Here is a 20,251-nt window from a genome sequence, read left to right on the forward strand (position 1 = left end):
ACATTTGACTAGTAAACACCATGTCGGCAAGCTCTCGTTTCGAGAACGGAACTACTGTGTACAACGCTGTATCACATCCAGTACAAGGTTAGTCAGCAAGAAAAGTGAATCGGACACAACTTTACCAATTACTACGGCAGAAGAGGGCCCTAGGGCGTGAGGTATGAGGAACAGTACCACCCTCTCGGAGGAAACCATGCATACTGTAATTGTGTATGGCACAGAGCAAATTAGATCGCAGTCTCTGTAAGAAAGTATGATTGAATAAATGGTCTCTAGCATGCAAACCATGCATTTCCGGACATAAGTTCGTTAAACCTTTTTTGTTCCGTATCCTCTTATCAAATAATCCCTAGAGTTCGTACACGGGGGAAAAAATCATCATGCATATGGCTATGGAATGAATATAATAAACAGCAGTCGCTTTAAAATTATTGCCAAGTAAACTCGAAAACAAAATTTAAAACTCGAAGTAGAAATACTAACCGATTTCCCATAGCATTACCAAGTATAAAAAGAGAAAACGTTAGAACCATTTTGAAATGGTTTTCGCTGAACAGTAATGAAATGTATCTACGTGTATTACTCAGAGCTAGTACGGAGATGCTACATTCCTGATTTCGCTACTGAAAAATGTCTTTTCTGCTTGAAGGGAGATATTCGATGATCGCAGAGAGAACTTGGCAGGCTACTTCAAGGACCGCGAACCTACCATGTGGACCTTCCATCCGAGAATGGTGTTCGAGCGTTTTGACAGCTTCTTGGAGAGAATGCAAACGATATTGGTAAGCCAACTTCGTTTTTCACACTCCTCATTCTATCTTTTTTTAACAAGTGTTTGGGATGCATAAAATTATGAGGGGAATGTCACAATAGGACAGCAAATCTGTAAAAACGTCGCTGACTACACTGATCGAATGTATTCGGACACCCGTATTTAGTGCGAAATTGACCCTTAGATGCCACGAGAGGTGTAAACGCCAGTATAAAAAGAGGCGGGGAACACTGTAATGTCAGCAGAGAAGCAGTAACAGAAAAATTGGTCAGTAAGGGGAGTTCATTGCCTTTGAACGTGGACCAATCATTGGATGTCACATGGATAAGAAATCCATCAGCGTCATTTGAACCCTTCTAAAGCCACCAAAGTCAACTGTTGATGATGTGACTGCGAATTGGAAACGCCAAGGAACAACCACAGCTGACCAAGACAGGGCAGGCCTCATGTACTGTCGGCCAGGGACCGTCGAGAATTGTGGAGCATGGTTCTAAAAAGTCGCATGAAATCAGCGGGACAAGTCAATCATGAGTTCCAAAGTGCTACCATGAGTCCGTCTAGCACAATGGCTGTAACCAGGGAGTAAAAGGAATGGGGTACAATCGTCGAGTATGTCCTCAAAGCCACGTATTTCTGTTGTCAATTCTAAGCGATTTTGAGGTGATGTGAAGAGCGACGCCAGTGAATGACTGCAAGTGAATGATCTGAAGTGCTGGATCACGCAGTACCCTGTAGCAATCCGATGGAAGGGTATAGGTTTGGCGAATACCTGGAGAACGTTACCTGCCATCAGGTGTAGCGCCAGCAGTGAAGTAAACCAAGGTGACAAAAGTCATGGGCTACCTCCTAGTCTCAATTTTCCCGGCGTACTGCAGCAATTCTACGTGGCATGGACTCAACAAGTCGTTGGAAATCCCCTGCAGAAATACTGAGGCATAGTCGTCAGTAATTGCGAAAATGTTGCCGGTGCAAGATTTTGTGCACGAAATGACCTCTCATCTACATCTACATCTACGTGATTACTCTGCTATTCACAATAAAGTGCCTGGCAGACGGTTCAATGAGTCACCTTCAAGCTGCCTCTCTACCGTTCCACTCTCGAACGGCACGCGGGCAAAAGGAGCACTTAAAGTTTTCTGTGCGAGCCCTCATTTCTCTTATTTTATCATGATGATCATTTCTCCCTATGTAGGTGGGTGCCAACAGAATGTATGCGCAATCGGAGGAGAAAACTGGCGATTGAAATTTCATGAGAAGATCCCGTCGCAACGAAAAACACCTATGTTTTAATGATTGCCACTCCAATTCATGTATCATGTCTGTGACACTGTCTGCCCTATTTCGCGATAATACAAAACGAGCTGCCCTTCTTTGTACTTTTTCGATGTCATCCGTCAGTCCCACCTGATGCGAATCCCACATCGCACAGCAGTACTCCAGAATATGGCGGACAAGCGTGATGTAAGCAGTCTCTTTAGTAGACCTGTTGCACCTTCCAAGTGTTCTGCCAGTCTTTGGTTTGCTCTACCCAAATATTATCTATGTGATCGTTCCAATTTAGGATATTTGTAATTGTAACCCCTAAGTATCTAGTTGAATTTACAGCCTTCAGATTTGTGTGACTTGTCGCGTAATCGAAATTTGGCTGATTACTTTTAGTATTCATGTGAATAACTTCACACGTTTCCTTATTCAGGGTCAATTGCCACTTTTCGCACCATGCAGATATATAAATCATTTTGCAAGTCGTTTTGATCATCTGATGACTTTACAAGACGGTAAATGACAGCATCATCTGCAAACAATCGAAGACGGCTGCTCAGATTGTCTCCTATGTCGTTAATATACATCAGGAACAATAGAGGGCCTATAACACTTCCTTTGGGAACGGCCGATATTACTTCTGTTTTACTCGATGACTTTCCGTCTATTCGTACGAACTGTGACCTTTGTGACAGGAAATTCCGAATCTAGTTGCACAACTGAGGCGATACTCCGTAGGCACGCAGTTTCGTTAGAAGACGCTTATGAGGAACGGTGTCGAAAGCCTTCTGGAAATCTAAAAATATGGAATCAATTTGACATCCCGTGTCGGCAGCACTTATTACTTCATGAATATATAGAGCTAGTTTTGTTTCACAAGAACAATATTTTCAGAAACCGTGCTGAGTATGTGTCAATAGATCGTTTTCTTCGAGGTACTTCATAATGTTCGAATACAGTATATGTTCCAAAACCCTACTGCAAATCGATGTTAGTGATATAGGCCTGTCATTCAGAGGATTACTCCTACTTCCCTTTTAAGGTATTGGTGTGACTTGAGCAATTTTCCAGTCTTTAGGTTATGTTTCATGTATGTTTGATGGGATTCATGTCGAGTGATCTGGGTGGCCAGATCATTCGCTCGAATTGCCCAGAATGTTCTGACATGGCGCATTGTCATCCATAAAAATTCCATCGTTGTTTGGGAACATAAAGTCCATGAACGACTTTATATCGTCTCCAAGTAGCCGAACATAACCATTTCTAATCAATGATCGATTCAGACGGACCAGAGGACCCAGTCCGTTCCATGTAAACACAGCCCACACCATTATGGAGACACCACCAGCTTGCACAGTGGAACTTAGGTCCATGGCTTCGTGCGGTCTGTGCTACACTCGAACCTTACCATATGCTCTTACCAACTGACATCGGGACTCATCTGACTAGCCAACGGCTTTCCAGGGGTCTAGGGTCCAACCGATATGGTCACGAGCGCAGGATGACCTAACGGATCGTTCGTCGTACGTCCCACATTGTTTTCTGCTGTTATTTCATGCATTGTTACTTGTCTGTTAGCACTGACAACTCTAAGCAAACACCGCAGCCCTCGTTCATTATGTGTAGGCCGTCGGCCGTAGCGTAAGGTAAGAGGCAGAGCCTGAAATGAGGTATTCCCAACACAGTATTCACACTGTGGATCACAGAATATTGAATTCCCTAACGATTTCCGAAATGGAATGCCCCATTTGGCTAGCTCCAAATACCATTCTGTGTTCAGAGTCTGTTAATTACCGTCGTGCGGCCACAATCGCGTCGGAAACATTTTCACACTAATCAACTGAGTACAAATGAGAGCTCCACCAATACATTACCCTTTTATACATTATGTACGCGATACTACCACCGTTTGTATATCTGCATATCAGTATCCCATGGGTTTTGTCACCTCAGTGTATATGCGGTAGAGATTTGGTCTCAAACGAGAAAACTTTTGGGTTAGATTAGAACAGTGGAAGTGGATTATATTAGAATCCGGTAAACTCGTGGTTACCTCAATGCACAGGAGAGGAAGTGTTACAGTATGGTTGTGTTTGTCTTGGTTGGAGTGTGATCCCCTTCTTACGCATTAAGAAACTACTAAATTCGGAAGAATATTAATACATTTACAACATTGTGTACTGCTTCCAGAGGAGGAACAGTTCACAGACGATGATTGCATCAGCATGATGGTATACCGTGTTATAAAGCATCGTATGTGAGGTAATGGTTTGGGGTCAATAACATTCCTGAAATGGACTGGCCTGCCCAGAGTCCTGATCTGAAAGCAATGGAACATCTTTGGAATGAGTTAGAACCTCGACTTCGCTGCAGACCCGAGCATCTAACGTCACTACCTTCTCTGGCCTCGCGCCTGAGGAAAATTGGTCTGCCATTTCTCCACAGGCTCACTTAATAGTGTCCTCAGCAGAGTTCAAGCCACGGGCATGGATGTGTGTTTTGTCCATAGGTTAATTAGGTTTAAGTAGTTCTAGGTCTAGGGGACTGATGACCTCAGATGTTAAGTCCCATAGTGCTTAGAGCCATTTGAACCATTTGATCAGATAGTGTACATGTAGCAGTCTAGTGATGAACCTAGGCTCCAAATTAGTTTTGGAAAAATAAATTATTCCTTCAGAATTAATGTGCCTGGTTGCAGGTTTCTTCCTGACTGATCTTTTGAATTATCCATTTGAACCTCAGACTGATATTTGGTACTAGCGATGGCGTCAGTTTGTGAGACAACTGTGGTAGCAGAGCGCTGGTGCCCGCAGCACTTCTTCGACACGGTGGTGGAGTTCCTGAAACTGGAGAAGGTGGAGATCGGCGGAATGAAGGGGCGCACGCTGTCGGCCAAGGTGTGCGGCGTGTACCACGAGTTCAGCGAGCTGCTGGTGCAGTTCGGCGCCAAGTCGTACGACGCGCTCGACCCGGAGGACGACTCGTTCACGCGCGACTACGCCGGCTTCACCGCCAGGATCTGCGACCTGGACCGCCGGCTCGCCGCCGTCTTCTGCCAGGCCTTCGACGACTGCGCGAACCTCGAGAGCGTCTTCAAGGTGGGCAGTGGCCGCTCTTCCCAAGCTGCAGCGCTCCTCTTGCATATCCATGTTGTGCACTGCCAGCTTTCCTTTAGCTGTTCTTGTACGCTTTGAGCCAAAACGTTATGACCACCTACTTAAAAGCGTGTTGGTCCACCTCCGGAACGCTATTCAGTAGTGGTTCTGTATTCCATGGATTCGACCAAGTACTGGATAAGTTTCCAGAGGTTTGTGGCATCAGATGCCATGGATTCGACGAGTACTTGATAGGTTTCCAGATGTTTGTGACACCAGATACCTAAGCACAGGTCACACGCTTCTCGGGCGGTTGCTTTGAGCGTCCGGAGCTGGCGCCCGATAGCGCCCCATTTGGGTTTCACCGGAATCAGATAAGCCGAATTTAATGGCCAAACCATCAAGGCGAATTCACTACCATGCTCGTCACATCATTATACGAAGGCTATTCAGAAAATAGGGAACATTTTGGCATTAAAAGAAAAAGTACAAGAAATACATTTTATTATATACATCTGTTTAATAAGTCACAGCTGCAAAATACTAACGCGAATTCTTTACAGACGAATCGAAAAACTGGTAGAAGCGGACCTCGGGGAAGATCAGTTTGGATTCCGTAGAAATGTTGGAACACGTGAGGCAATACTAACCTTACGACTTATCTTAGAAGAAAGATTAACAAAAGGCAAACCTACGTTTCTAGCATTTGTAGACTTAGAGAAAACTTTTGACAACGTTAACTGGAATACTCTCTTTCAAATTCTGAAGGTGACAGGGGTAAAATACAAGGAGCGAAAGGCTATTTACAATTTGTACAGAAACCAGATGGCAGTTATAAGAGTCTAGGGGCATGAAAGGGAAGCAGTGGTTGGGAAAGGAGTGAGACAGGGTTGTAGCCTCTCCCCGATGTTATTCAATCTGTATATTGAGCAAGCAGTAAAGGAAACAAAAGAAAAATTCGGAGTAGGTGTTAAAATCCATGGAGAAGAAGTAAAAACTTTGAGGTTCGCCGATGACAATGTAATTCTGTCATAGACAGCAAAGGACTTGGAAGAGCAGTTGAACGGAATGGACAGTGTCTTGAAAGGAGGATATAAGATGAACATCAACAAAAGCAAAACGAGGATAATGGAATGTAGTCAAATTAAATCGGGTGATGCTGAGGGGATTAGATTAGGAAATGAGACACTTAAAGTAGTAAAGGAGTTTTGCTATTTAGGGAGTAAAATAACTGATGATGGTCGAAGTAGAGAGGATATAAAATGTAGACTGGCAATGGCAAGGAAATCGTTTCTGAAGAAGAGAAATTTGTTAACATCGAGTATAGATTTAAGTGCCAGGAAGTCGTTTCTGAAAGTATTTGTATGGAGTGTAGCCATGTATGGAAGTGAAACATGGACGACAAATAGTTTGGACAAGAAGAGAATAGAAGCTTTCGAAATGTGGTGCTACAGAAGAATGCTGAAGATAAGGTTGGTAGATCATATAACTAATGAGAAGGTATTGAATAGGATTGGGGAGAAGAGAAGTTTGTGGCACAACTTGACTAGAAGAAGGGATCGGTTGGTAGGATATGTTTTGAGGCATCAAGGGATCACAAATTTAGCATTGGAGGGCAGCGTGGAGGGTAAAAATCGTAGAGGGAGACCAAGAGATCAATACACTAAGCAGATTCAGAAGGATGTAGGTTGCAGTAGGTACTGGGAGATGAAGAAGCTTGCACAGGATAGAGTAGTATGGAGAGCTGCATCAAACCAGTCTCAGGACTGAAGACCACAACAACAACAACATATACATCTGAAAGAGCGACTGACATACTATTTTTCCACGTAGTCGCCAAACACTTTGAGGCACTTATCATGGCTGAGCACAGCTTTGAAAAACCTTCATCGTAAAATTCTGCGACCTGAGACTTCAGACAGTGCGTCTTGCCCGCCTGGAGTTCCGTTTCGTCATCAAAGCGCTGCGTTGCAAGCCAGTTCTTCATCTTGGGAAACAAGTGGAAGTCGCTTGGTGCAAGATCGGGGCTGTAGGGCGGATGAAGGAAAATTTCACATTTGAATGAATTAAGGAGTTCTTTAATGCGGTTTCCCGAGTGGAGTCGGGTATTGTCGTGCAGAAACAAAATTTTGGACGTCAACTTTCCTCGGCGTTTGTTTTGAACTGCTAAGGCTGTGCAAAGTTTGACAGTACCGGGCAGAATTTACGGTTGCTCCACGTTCGAGAACATCAATAAGAAGCACACCTTTCCTATCCCAAAACACTGTCGCCGTCAACGTCCTCGCTGACAAGGTTTGCAAACATTTTCTTGGTTTTTGGGGGGACCCTGTGTGCCCCCAGTCCATGGACTGTAATATTGTCTCGCAACTGACATGTTTCACCCAAGTCTCGTCACCGGTTACGATTCGATCCAGTAATGAATCACCGTGTTTGTAGTAGGCCTCCAGAAATGTCAACGTTCACCCCATTCGCTGTTATTTATGGTGCTCTGTAAGCATTTTGGGCACCCATCGTGCACAAAATTTGTGGTAGCCTAGCTTTTGAGCGACAGTTTCAAACAACAAAGTCCGTTAATCCTATCTAGTAAGGATCCCACACCGCGCAACAATACTCCAAAAGAGGTCGGAGATGCTTAGTGTAGGCAGTCTCCTTAGTAGATCTTTTACATTTTCTAGGTGTTCTGCCAACAAAACGGAGTCTTTGGTTGGTCTTCCCGACAATATTTTCTATGTGTTCTTTCCAAATTAAGTTGTTCGTAATTGTAATTCCTAGGAATTTAGTTGAATTTACGGCCTTTAGATTCGACTGATATCGTGTAACCAAGTTTAATGGATTCCTTTTAGCACTCATGTGGATGACCTCACACTTCTCATTATTTAGGGTCAATTATCAATTTTCGCATCATACAGATATTTTTTCTAAATCGTTTTGCAGTTTGTTTTGCTCTTCTGATGACTTTACTAGCGATAAACGACAGCGTCATCTTTTTTTTTTGGTCATCAGTCAACTGACTGGTTTGATGCGGCCCGCCACGGATTCCTTTCCTGTGCTAACCTCTTCATCTCAGAGTAGCGCTTGCAACTTACGTCCTCAATTATTTGCTTGACGTATTCCAATCTCTGTCTTCCTCTACAGTTTTTGCCCTCTACAGCTCCCTCTAGTACCATGGAAGTCATTCCCTCATGTCTTAGCAGATGTCCTATCATCCTGTCCCTTCTCCTTATCTGTGTTTTCCACATATTCCTTTCCTCTCCGATTCTGCGTAGAACCTCCTCATTCCTTACCTTATCAGTCCACCTCATTTTCAACATTCGTCTATAGCACCACATCTCGAATGCTTCGATTCTCTTCTGTTCCGGTTTTCCCACAGTCCATGTTTCACTACCATACAATGCTGTACTCCAGACGTACATCCTCAGAAATTTCTTCCTCAAATTAAGGCCGGTATTTGATATTAGTAGACTTCTCTTGGCCAGAAATGCCTTTTTTTGCCATAGCGAGTCTGCTTTTGATGTCCTCCTTGCTCCGTCCGTCATTGTTTATTTTACTGCCTAGGTAGCAGAATTCCTTAACTTCATTGACTTCGTGACCATCAATCCTGATGTTAAGTTTCTCGCTGTTCTCATTTCTACTACTTCTCATTACCTTCGTCTTTCTCCGATTTATTCTCAAACCATACTGTGTACTCATTAGACTGTTCATTCCGTTCAGCAGAATATTTAATTGTTCTTCACTTTCACTCAGGATAGCAATGTCATCAGCGAATTGTATCACTGATATCCTTTCACCTTGTATTTTAATTCCACTCCTGAACCTTTCTTTTATTTCCATCATTGCTTCCTCGATGTACAGATTGAAGAGTAGGGGCGAAAGGCTACAGCCTTGTCTTACACCCTTCTTAATACGAGCACTTCGTTCTTGATCGTCCACTCTTATTATTCCCTCTTGGTTGTTGTACATATTGTATATGACCCGTCTCTCCCTATAGCTTACCCCTACTTTTTTCAGAATCTCGAACAGCTTGCACCATTTTATATTGTCGAACACCTTTTCCAGGTCGACAAATCCTATGAAAGTGTCTTGATTTTTCTTTAGCCTTGCTTCCATTATTAGCCGTAACGTCAGAATTGCCTCTCTCGTCCCTTTACTTTTCCTAAAGCCAAACTGATCGTCACCTAGCGCATTCTCAATTTTCTTTTCCATTCTTCTGTATATTATTCTTGTAAGCAGCTTCGATGCATGAGCTGTTAAGCTGATTGTGCGATAATTCTCGCACTTGTCAGCTCTTGCCGTCTTCGGAATTGTGTGGATGATGCTTTTCCGAAAGTCAGATGGTATATCGCCAGACTCATATATTCTACACACCAACGTGAATAGTCGTTTTGTTGCCACTTCCCCCAATGATTTTAGAAATTCTGATGGAATGTTACCTATCCCTTCTGCCTTATTTGACCGTAAGTCCTCCAAAGCTCTTTTAAATTCCGATTCTAATACTGGATCCCCTATCTCTTCTAAATCGACTCCTGTTTCTTCTTCTATCACATCAGGCAAATCTTCACCCTCATAGAGGCTTTCAATGTATTCTTTCCACCTATCTGCTCTCTCCTCTGCATTTAACAGTGGAATTCCAGTTGCACTCTTAATGTTACCACCATTGCTTTTAATGTCGCCAAAGGTTGTTTTGACTTTCCTGTATGCTGAGTCTGTCCTTCCCACAATCATATCTTTTTCGATATCTTCACATTTTTCCTGCAGCCATTTCGTCTTAGCTTCCCTGCACTTCCTATTTATTTCATTCCTCAGCGACTTGTAGTTCTGTATTCCTGATTTTCCCGGAGCATGTTTGTACTTCCTCCTTTCATCAATCAACTGAAGTATTTCTTCTGTTACGCATGGTTTCTTCGCAGCTACCTTCTTTGTACCTATGTTTTCCTTCCCAACTTCTGTGATTGCCCTTTTTAGAGATGTCCATTCCTCATCTACAAACAACCTAAGAGGGCTGCTCAGATTGTCTCCTCAATCGTTTATACAGATAAGGAACGGCAGGGGGTCTATAAGACTACCTTGTCGAACGCCTGATATCACTTCTGCTTTACTCGATGACTTCCCCTCACTTGTTAGTTTCTACGAACTGTGACCTCTCTGGCCGGCCGGGGTGGCCTAGCGGTTCTAGGCGCTACAGTCTGGAACCGCACGATCGCTACGGTTGCAGGTTCGAATCCTGCCTCGGGCATGAATGTGTGTGATGTCCTTAGGTTAGTTAGGTTTAAGTAGTTCTAAGTTCTAGGGGACTGATGACCCCATAGTGCTCAGAGCCATTTGAACCATTTTTTGTGACCTCTCTGACATGAAATCACGAAATCAGTTGCATAACTGAGACGATATTGCATAAGCACGCAATTTGATTGCAAGCCGCTTGTGACGTACGGCGACAAAACCCTTCTGGAAACCTAGAAATACGGAATCAGTTTGAAATTCATTGTCGATATCACTGAACACTTCGTGTGAGTAAATAGCTAGTTGCGTTTCACAACGTCGATATTTTCTAAATGCGTGTTGATTATGTGTCAATAGGACGTTCTCTTCGAGGTAATTCATAATGTTCGAACACAATATACGTTCTAAAATCCTGCTGCATTGCGATGTTAATGATATGGACCTGTACTTTAGTGGATTACTCATATTGCCTTTCTTGTATATTTGTGAGACCTGTGCAACGTTCCAGTCTTTGCGTACGGAGCTTTCGCCGAGAGAGCGGTTGTATATGATTCTTAACTATTGAGCTCTGAAAGGAACCTAATTGCTATACAGACCGGAAGACTTGCTTTTATTAAGGGATTTAAGTTGTTTCACTACTCCGAGAATATGTACTTCTAGGCTACTCATGTTGGCAGCTGTTCTTGATTCTAATTCTGGAAAATTTACTTCGTCTTGTTTGGTGAAGGAGTTTCGGAAGGCTGTGTTTAGCAACTCCGTTTTGGCAGCACTGTCATCGGTAGTGTTCCCATTGCCATCGCACAGAGAAGGCATTGCTTGTGTCTTGCCGCTAGCATACTTTACATACCATCAGACTCTCTTTGGATATTCTGCCAGGTTTCGAATCAAAATTTAACTGTGGGAACTATTATAAGCATCTCGCATTGAAGTCCGCACCAGATTTCGAGTTTACAAGATCGCCAATCTAAGGGATTTTGTGTTCGTTTAAATTTAGCATAATAATAGCGGAAATATGTGTGGGATAGTGTCTAGAAAAGAAGTTTTTAGCATGAATACAAACAGAAGTAAATTAAGGTAAAGGAGTGTAGTCGAACTACGAGGGGCGTTTGAAAAGTCTGTACAAAAATAAGAACTACTTACGTGTTTGGGGTAAACCTTTTTTATTTTTTGACATAGTCTCCTTTTAGACTTATACACTTCGTCCAACGCTGTTCTAATTTGTTGATCCCTTCCGAATAATAGGAATTGTCCAAGTCTACAAAATAGCTATTAGTTGCTGCAATCACATGCTAGTTTTAATAAAATCCTTGTCCCGCCAGCCATTTCTTCAAATTGGGGAACAAATAGTAGTCCGAGGGAGCCAAGTCTGGAGAATAGGGGGGACGTGAAACGAGTTGTAATCCAATTTCCAATAATTTTGCGACTACGACTGCAGAGGTGTGTGCTGGTGCATTGTCGTGATGGAAAAAGACTTTTTTGCGGTACAGTCGCCGGCGTTTTTCTTGCAGCTCGGTTTTCAAACGGTCCAATAACGATGAATAATATGCACCCTTTTCCAGATAGTCGATAAGAATTATCCCTTGCGAATCCCAAAAGACAGTCGCCATAACCTTTCCGGCCGAAGGAAAGGTCTTCGTCTTTTTTGGTGCAGATTATCCCTTGGTAACCCATTTTTTAGATTGTTCTCTGATCTCAGCAGTATAGTAATATATCCATGTTTCATCCACAGTGATGAAACGACGCTTAAAGTCTTCCTGACCAACTGCAAACCATCCTTGCAACACTTCACACGATTCCGTTTTTGGTCAAGCGTGAGCAATCGCGGAAACCATCTTGCGGATAGCGTTCTGATGTCCAAATGTTTACGGAAAATATTATGTACCCGTTCTTTCGAGATGCCCACAGCACCAGCAATCTCACGCATCTTAACTCTTCTGTCATCCATCACCATATAATGGAGTTTATCAATGATCTCTGGAGTCGTAACCTACACGGGGCGCCCAGAACGTTCATCATCACTTGTGCCCATATGGCCACTCAGAAAATTTTGAAACCACTTATAAACTGTTCTAATTGAAGGCGCAGAATCACCGTAATGTTAATCAAGCTTCTCTTTAATCTCCTGAGGCGTTTTGCCTTTCATAAAGTAAAGTAATGTAAACGGTGCAATTGAGGCTGTTGATTATTAATTAAAATTAATAGGATTTATAATAGTTTTATCCTTTACGTAAACACGAGCAGACGGAAGACAGGACATAAGAGTCTGACTGGCCAGAGAGGCCCAAACTGCCTTCCCGAGAGCCAGTCTTCTCCCATGTGGGACCTCTCTGTTGTTTTGCCAACATGGTCAGTGACTGCGCACAACAGATGAGTCGGAGCCTTGTCTAAGGACCAGAAATTTGCAATTCTGCAGCACTGATTTTCGCAGGTCCTGGAAGGAACCTTAGAGAACTAAGCGTTAAAAAAGAATACTTTTCAAACGACCCATTTTTGGCAATTAGTTATTGTACAAGAGCAACGAAAATAGCGAAAAAATAATTCGATTATCGGGAGAGAAAGCTTGACGGACCCAGTCGAAAGTAAGAACACGTTCAAAGTGAATTTTGCGCAACAAGAAGGAAAACACGAGACTTGGATGTACTGCTACCGTGGGAGGCTTTTCAATTGCACATGATGTGCGATAGTACAGCTTCTGCTGAAAAGTCGCACTGGAGACCGATTGTGAAGCATAATTATCGGGCCAGCGTTATTTCTGCTAGACACTTACTTCATTCTTGTCTGGCCTCGCTGCAACATTCGTGCAGTCGTGTTGTTTCATTCCCAGATCTGCGTACAAAAAAGAGATGGACGTATTCGTGGATCAAGTGTGTTAGCGGCAAGAAACAATCAATGCCTTCTCTGCGCGATAGCAATGGAGATACTATCGAAGACAGTGCTGCCAAAGCAGAGTTACGAAACACAGACACCCGAAATGCCTTCACAAGAGAAGACGAAGTAAATATTCCAGAATTCGAATCGAGAACATGAGTAACGTAGTAAATATACTCGGAGTAGTGAAGCAACTCAGATCACTTAATAAAAGGAAGTCTTCTGGTCCAGACTGTTTCCCAATTAGGTTCCTTTCGGAGTATGCTGATGCATTAGCTCCATACCTAACAATCATATTCAACCGTTCAGGCGACGAAAGATCCGTACCCAAAGACTGGAAAGTTGCACAGGTCAAACCCGTATTCAAGAAAGGTAGTAGGAGTAATCCACTAAATTACAGGCCCATATCGTTAACGTCGATATGCAGCAGGATTTTAGAGAATATATTGTGTTCGAACATTATGAATTACCTCGAAGAAAACGGTCTATTGACACACGGTCAACATGGGTTTAGAAAACATCGTTCCTGTGAAACACAACTAGCTCTTTATTCACATGAAGTGTTGAGTGCTATTGACAAGGGATTTCAGATCCAGTCCGTATTTCTGGATTTCCGGAAGGCTTTTGACACTGTACCACACAAGCGGCTCGTAAGGAAATTGCGTGCTTATGGAATATCGTCTCAGTTATGTGACGGGATTTGTGATTTCCTGTCAGAGAGGTCACAGTTCGTAGTAATCGACGGAAAGTCGTCGAGTAAAACAGAAGTGATTTCTGGCGTTCCCCAAGGTAGTGTTATAGGCCCTTTGCTGTTCCTTATCTATATAAACGATTTGGGAGACAATCTGAGCAGCCGTCTTCGGTTGTTTGCAGATGACGCTGTCGTTTATCAACTAATAAAGTCATCAGAAGATCAAAACAAACTGCAAAACGATTTAGAAAAGATATCTGAATGGTACGAAAAGTGGCAGTTGACCCTAAATAAAGAAAAGTGTGAGGTCATCCACATGAGTGCTAAAAGGAACTCGTTAAACTTCGGTTACAGGATAAATCAGTCTAATCTAAAAGTCGTAAATTCAACTAAATACCTATGTGTTACATTTACGAACAGCTTAAATTGGAAGGAACACACAGAAAATGTTGTGGGGAAGGCTAACCAAAAACTCCGTTTTATTGGCAGGACACTTAGAAAATGTAACAGACCTACTAAGGAGACTGCCTACACTACGCTTGTCAGTCCTCTTTTAGAATACTGCTGCGGGGTGTGGGATATTTACCAGACAGGACTGAAGGAGTACATCGAAAAAGTTCAAAGAAAGGCAGCACGTTTTCTATTATCGTGAGGTATGGGAGAGAGTGTCACAGAAATGATAGAGGATTTGGGCTGGAAATCATTAAAAGAAAGGCGTTTTTCGTTGCGAAGGAATCTTCTCACGAAATTCCCATCACCAGGTTTCTCCTCCGAATGCGAATATACGACCTACATAGGGAGGAACGACGACCACGATAAAATAAGGGAAATCAGAGCTCATACGGAAAGATATAGGTGTTCATTCTTTCCGCGCGCTATACGAGATTGGAACAATAGAGAATAGTGAAGGTGGTTCGATGAACCCTCTGCAGGCACTTGAATGTGATTTGCAGAGTACCCACGAAGATGTAGATGTAGATGAACAGAACGAACACTGCCAGATTGCTTTCGTCTGTCGTTATTTGGAACAACTGCCGCCATTGTTAAGATAGGAGAAACCAAGAGGTGAAATCGGAAGCGCTAACTAATACGGACTGACAAACAATAGAAACGCAAACTCTTTTGTGTGTGAGTCCCACCGCATACAATTCTATCTCTGAAACTGCCCAGCTGGATCGCCGCGCCGGAGCGCTCAAGGAATTACCTTAACCTATGGGTGTCAGTTGGTCGCAGTAAGGTTTCCATTCGCAGAATTGTTTCAGACGTGCTGTAAGCACGTGGTTGCGTGCTTACACTCGTGCGAACAAATAGTCCAGCAGTCTTTTAGGCTTGGGAACGTTGAGCAGAGGCATCATGCCGGAAGTCTGCACTGTGGGAAAGGAAAAGTAACAACAGGCGGTCCCCAACAAAAGCAGTACAGGGGATAACTGTTATTATCATTTACACCAAAAATGCCAAGGAACAGTGCATTTCCGCATCTCGCTTCTCCGCACTTGACACTGGTACCAGTAAACATCTCGTAGAACTTGAATTTTTGTGCAGTCTATCTGCACCAACTGCATATTTCTTGTAAAGCAGCTTATGGTCGAAGACAGAAAAAAACATAACTACCGAACTTTTGGCTCCTTGGGATTTCTCATTTTCCAAAGATTTACAGTGCCGAGTCCAATGCAGTTGTTCCTACCACAGGACACATTGTAGTTGATGTGATATTCAGTCCAGAGACTGGTCTGATGCAGCTCTCCATGCTACTCTATCCTGTGCAAGTTTCTTCATCTCCCAGTACCTACTACAACCTACGTCCTTCTGAATCTGCTTAGTGTATTCATCTCTTGGTCTCCCTCTACGATTTTTACACTCCACGCTGCCCTCCAATACAAAATTGGTGATCCCTTGATGCCTCAGAACATGCCCTACCAACCGATCCCTTCTTCTAATCAAGTTGTGCCACAAATTTCTCTTCTCCGCAGTTCTATTTAATACCTCCTCATTAGTTATGTGATCTACCCATCTAATCTTCAGCATTCTTCTGTAGCACCACATTTCAAAAGCTTCTATTCTCTTCTTGTCTAAACTATTTATTGTCCATGTTTCACTTCGATACATACTCCATACAAATACTTTCACTTAAATCTCTAATCGACGTTAAAAAAATTTTCTCCTTCAGAAACGCTTTCCTTGCCATCGCCAGTCTACATTTTATATCCTCTCTACTTCGACCATCATCAGTTATTTTGCTCCCCAAATAGCAAAACTCCTTTACTACTTTAAGTGTCTCATTTCCTAATCAAATACCCTCAGCAACACCCGACTTAATTCGACTACTGTACATTCCATTATCCTCGTTTTGCTTTTGTTGTTCATCTTATATCCTCTTTTCAAGACACTATCCATTCTATTCAACTTCTCTCCCAAGTCCTTTGCTGTCTCTGACAGAATTACAATGTCATCGGCAAACCTCAAAGTTTTTATTTCTTCTCCATGGATTTTAACACCTACTCCGAATTTTTCTTTTGTTTCCTTTACTGCTTGCTCAATATACAGATTGAATAACATCGGGGATAGGCTACAACCCTGTCTCACTCCCTTCCCAACCACTGCTTCCCTTTCATGTCCCTCGACTCTTATAACTGCCATTGGTTTCTGTACAAATTGTAAATAGCCTTTCGCTCCCTGTATTTTGCCACCTTCAGAATTTGAAAGAGAGTATTCCAGTCAACATTATCAGAAGATTTCTCTAAGTCTACAAATGCTAGAAACGTAGATTTGCCTTTCCTTAATCTATCTTCTAAGGTAAGTCGTAGGGTCAGTATTGCCTCACGTGTTCTAACATTTCTAAGGAATCCAAACTGATCTTCTCCGAAGTCGGCTTCTACCAGTTTTTCCATTCGTCTGTAAAGAATTCGTGTTAGTATTTTGCAGCCGTGACTTGTTAAACTGATAGTTCGGTAATTTTCACATCTGTCAACACCTCCTTTCCTTGGAGTTGGAACAGGACACAGCCATTTTAATCCTCAGCGTTAACCTTACAGCAGACATAGGACGTCAAATTAAGTACCTTTCAGCCGTCCAGTTTCCAAATTTATTTTATCTGGCTATCAGTTACAGTGTTTTAGTACGCCATCTTCAGGCCCCTGACCGACGCGTGCGAAGAACCTATCTCGGTTCTCATCAAAACAATGGCTAGCAATACTGGTATTAGTAGATCTTTGCTATAGCGATCACTTCAGCAATCATCTGCTGACTGTTCTGATGAGAACCGAGGTAGAAGCTTCCCACACATCGGTCAGGGTCCTGAAGATGCGTAGTAAAACGCTGAAACTGGTAGCGAAATAAAATAAGTTCGGAAACTGGACGGCTGAAAGGTGTTTAATTTGACATCCTATATCGAACAGCCGAGTCCCGCAACCATCTCTAAAAAGAGGGAAATACAGAGACTTACAACAGATAAGTGTTATCTACATGCGATGCCTTGAGGTGATGCACAGACCGTCTTGTCACAACACATCGTCGTCAGTTGGTCACACCCCTGGCCTGAAAGCGCCACTGGGTGGACGACAAGATCACCTCTGGTTCGCATAGCCAGTAATTTCGACAGTAGGCGCTATATTTCTGATGTATTAAGGCTAGTGGCAGTCCCTTATGTCAGAAGTCTCCGTGACATTGTTTTCCAACAATACAACACAAGACCGCTTGTTGCCTTGCTGTCCTGACCTCCTTCGATGAAGTTCAACTGTTACCCTGGCCAGCAAGTTCCCCACACATTTCATCCACTGAAAACATGTGATCATGGGTTGCCGGGAGAATGACACGACAGTATTCGCCAACCGCAAAGATTGATGAACTCTGGTATGATGCAGAACTGAAACTCCATGGAGTGGCGTACACTTATATGTCATCGCATCTGTATTCGGTTCGATGCCTACTCGAAATAGAGTCATTCTTGCTGCCGCAGGCGACAGCTCTATGAACTAAAATTCAGACCCGGTGCAACCTCAAATCACCCACAAAGTTGACCGTTTATTCTTTTACATTATTGTATACACTCCATAAGTATTTTTTTTTTTAGTTGTTATCCTTCCTGGTGTTTCAGTTTTAATGTCGAGCAGTGTACTTTGGTGCACTTAATATTCTTTTAAATTAGATTTTAGCTGAATTTTCATTATTCCTCAAACATGGCTGTTGTTAGAACTCCAAAACTAAACGATAATGATTACTTCTTCATTTTTCCATTATTCCACTGATCTGTCGGTATCTGTGTTAGTACATTCGCATTATGAAAGTGTGATACTTTCCATCTCCTTTGGAACTGCCGACATCTGCAATCGACCAGTATTCCTGACACGAAAGCACGCTAAACTCTTCGTTATCTTGACTGACCGCCATCTTAGCAAACTGCCGTCCAACCGAAACACTAATAATTTGTGCCCAAAGAGTGAAGAGTTGCAAAAAAGTGACTGCAGGGAAGAACACCTAAGGTTTACAACAGCTGAATATTCACGATCAGTTAAAGCGAGCCTCTGATTGGGCATCTGGTTTCAAGGATAATGACATTCCAGTCGACGCTTCCAGAATTGTATGCCACTAATTCCCGAACAGAAGTTGTGGACATTTCACACCGTGCAACAGTAATAATTTTTAAACAACTACATCTACATCTACGTATGCATGGATACTCTGCAAATCACAGAGTGCCTGGCAGACGGTTCATCGAACCACCTTCACAATAATTCTGTGTTATTCCACTCTCGAACAGTGCCCGGAAAAAACGAACACCTATATCTTTCCATACGAACTCTAATTTCCTTTATTTTATTATGATGATCGTTTCTCCCTATGTATGTAGGCATCAGAAAAATATTTTTGCATTTGGAGGAGAAAGTTGTGACTCAAATTTCGTGAGAAGATTCCGCCGCAACGAAAAACGCCTTTTTCTAAAGGTGTCCATGCCAAATCCTGTATCATGTTCTCCACACTCCCTCTCCTATTTTGCGATAATATAGAACGTGTTTCTGTTCATTGAACTTTCTCGATGTCCTCCCAGATCGCGCAGCAGTATTCTAAAAGAGGACGGACGAGTGTAGTGTAGGCAGTCTGTTAGTAGATCTCTTACATTTTCTAACCGTCCTGCTAATAAAACGCCGTCTTTGGTTCGCCTTCCCCACAACATTTTCTATGTGTTCCTTCCAATTTAAGTTGTAAGTAATTGCAATTCCTAGGCATTTAGTTGAATTTACGGCCTTTAGATTAGACTGATTTATAATTTAACAGAAGTTTAACAGATTCCTCTTAGCACTCACGTGGATGATCTCACACTTTTCGTGTATTTAGGGTCAACTTCCAGTTTATGCACCATTCAGATATCTTTTCTAAATCTTTTTGCAATTTTTTTTGATCTTCTGATGAGTATACTGGGCGATGATGGGCAGCGTCATCTGCAAACAACCTAAGGCGGCTACTCAGATTGTCCCATAAATCCTTTATACAGATAAGGAACAGCAGAGGTCCTATAACACTACCTTGGGGAACGCAACTTGATGACTTTCCGTCAGTTACTACGAACTGTGACCTCTCTGACAGGAAATCACGAATCCAGTCACATAACTGCGACGGTAGTCCACAAGCACGCAATTTCACTACAAGCCGCTTGTGTGGTACAGTGTCAAAAGCCTTTTGGAAATCTGTTAGAAACCCCTTTTCAATAGAACTAAAACTTTGTGTGTATAAAGAGCTAGCTGCGTTTCGCAAGAACAATATTTTCTAAATCCGTGTTGACTGTTTGTCAATAGACCGTTCTAAAAATGGTTCAAATGGCTCTGAGCACTATGGGACTCAACTGCTGAGGTCATTAGTCCCCTAGAACTTAGAACTAGTTAAACCTAACTAACCTAAGAACATCACAAACATCCATGCCCGAGGCAGGATTCGAACCTGCGACCGTAGCGGTCTTGCGGTTCCAGACTGCAGCGCGTTTAACCGCACGGCCACTTCGGCCGGCAATAGATCGTTCTCTTCGAGGTAATTCGTAACAGCCGATAGATCAGATCAGAGAGTGATTCAATGAAAAAAATCTCCTCGTATACTGACTGAGAACCCGAGCGAGGTGGCGCAGTTGTTAGACACTGGACTCGCATTCGGGAGGACGACGGTTCAATCCCGCGTCCGGCCATCCTGAGTTAGGTTTTCCGTGATTTCCCTAAATCGCTCCAAGCAAACGCCGGGATGGTTCCTTTCAAAGGGCACGGCCGACTTCCTTCCCCGTCCTTTCCTAATCCGATGAGGCCGATGACCTCGCTGTCTGGTCTCCTTCCCCAGAACAACCAACCAACCAACTGACTGAGA

General features: G+C 42.9%; 1 protein-coding gene across 1 annotated transcript in view; it reads left to right on the forward strand.

Moving 5' to 3' along the window:
- The window catches only part of LOC124787768 (dynein beta chain, ciliary-like), an 834,683-nt gene that overhangs the window by 169,899 nt on the left and 644,533 nt on the right, over positions 1 to 20,251 (forward strand). The window contains exons 9-10 of the mRNA XM_047254657.1: positions 653 to 785; positions 4,852 to 5,136. Of these exons, the coding sequence (XP_047110613.1) occupies positions 653 to 785; positions 4,852 to 5,136 (418 nt within the window). The remainder of the gene's footprint in view (positions 1 to 652; positions 786 to 4,851; positions 5,137 to 20,251) is intronic.

The sequence above is a fragment of the Schistocerca piceifrons genome, chromosome 3 (assembly GCF_021461385.2).
Source record: "Schistocerca piceifrons isolate TAMUIC-IGC-003096 chromosome 3, iqSchPice1.1, whole genome shotgun sequence".
Taxonomy (NCBI): Eukaryota; Metazoa; Arthropoda; class Insecta; order Orthoptera; family Acrididae; genus Schistocerca; species Schistocerca piceifrons.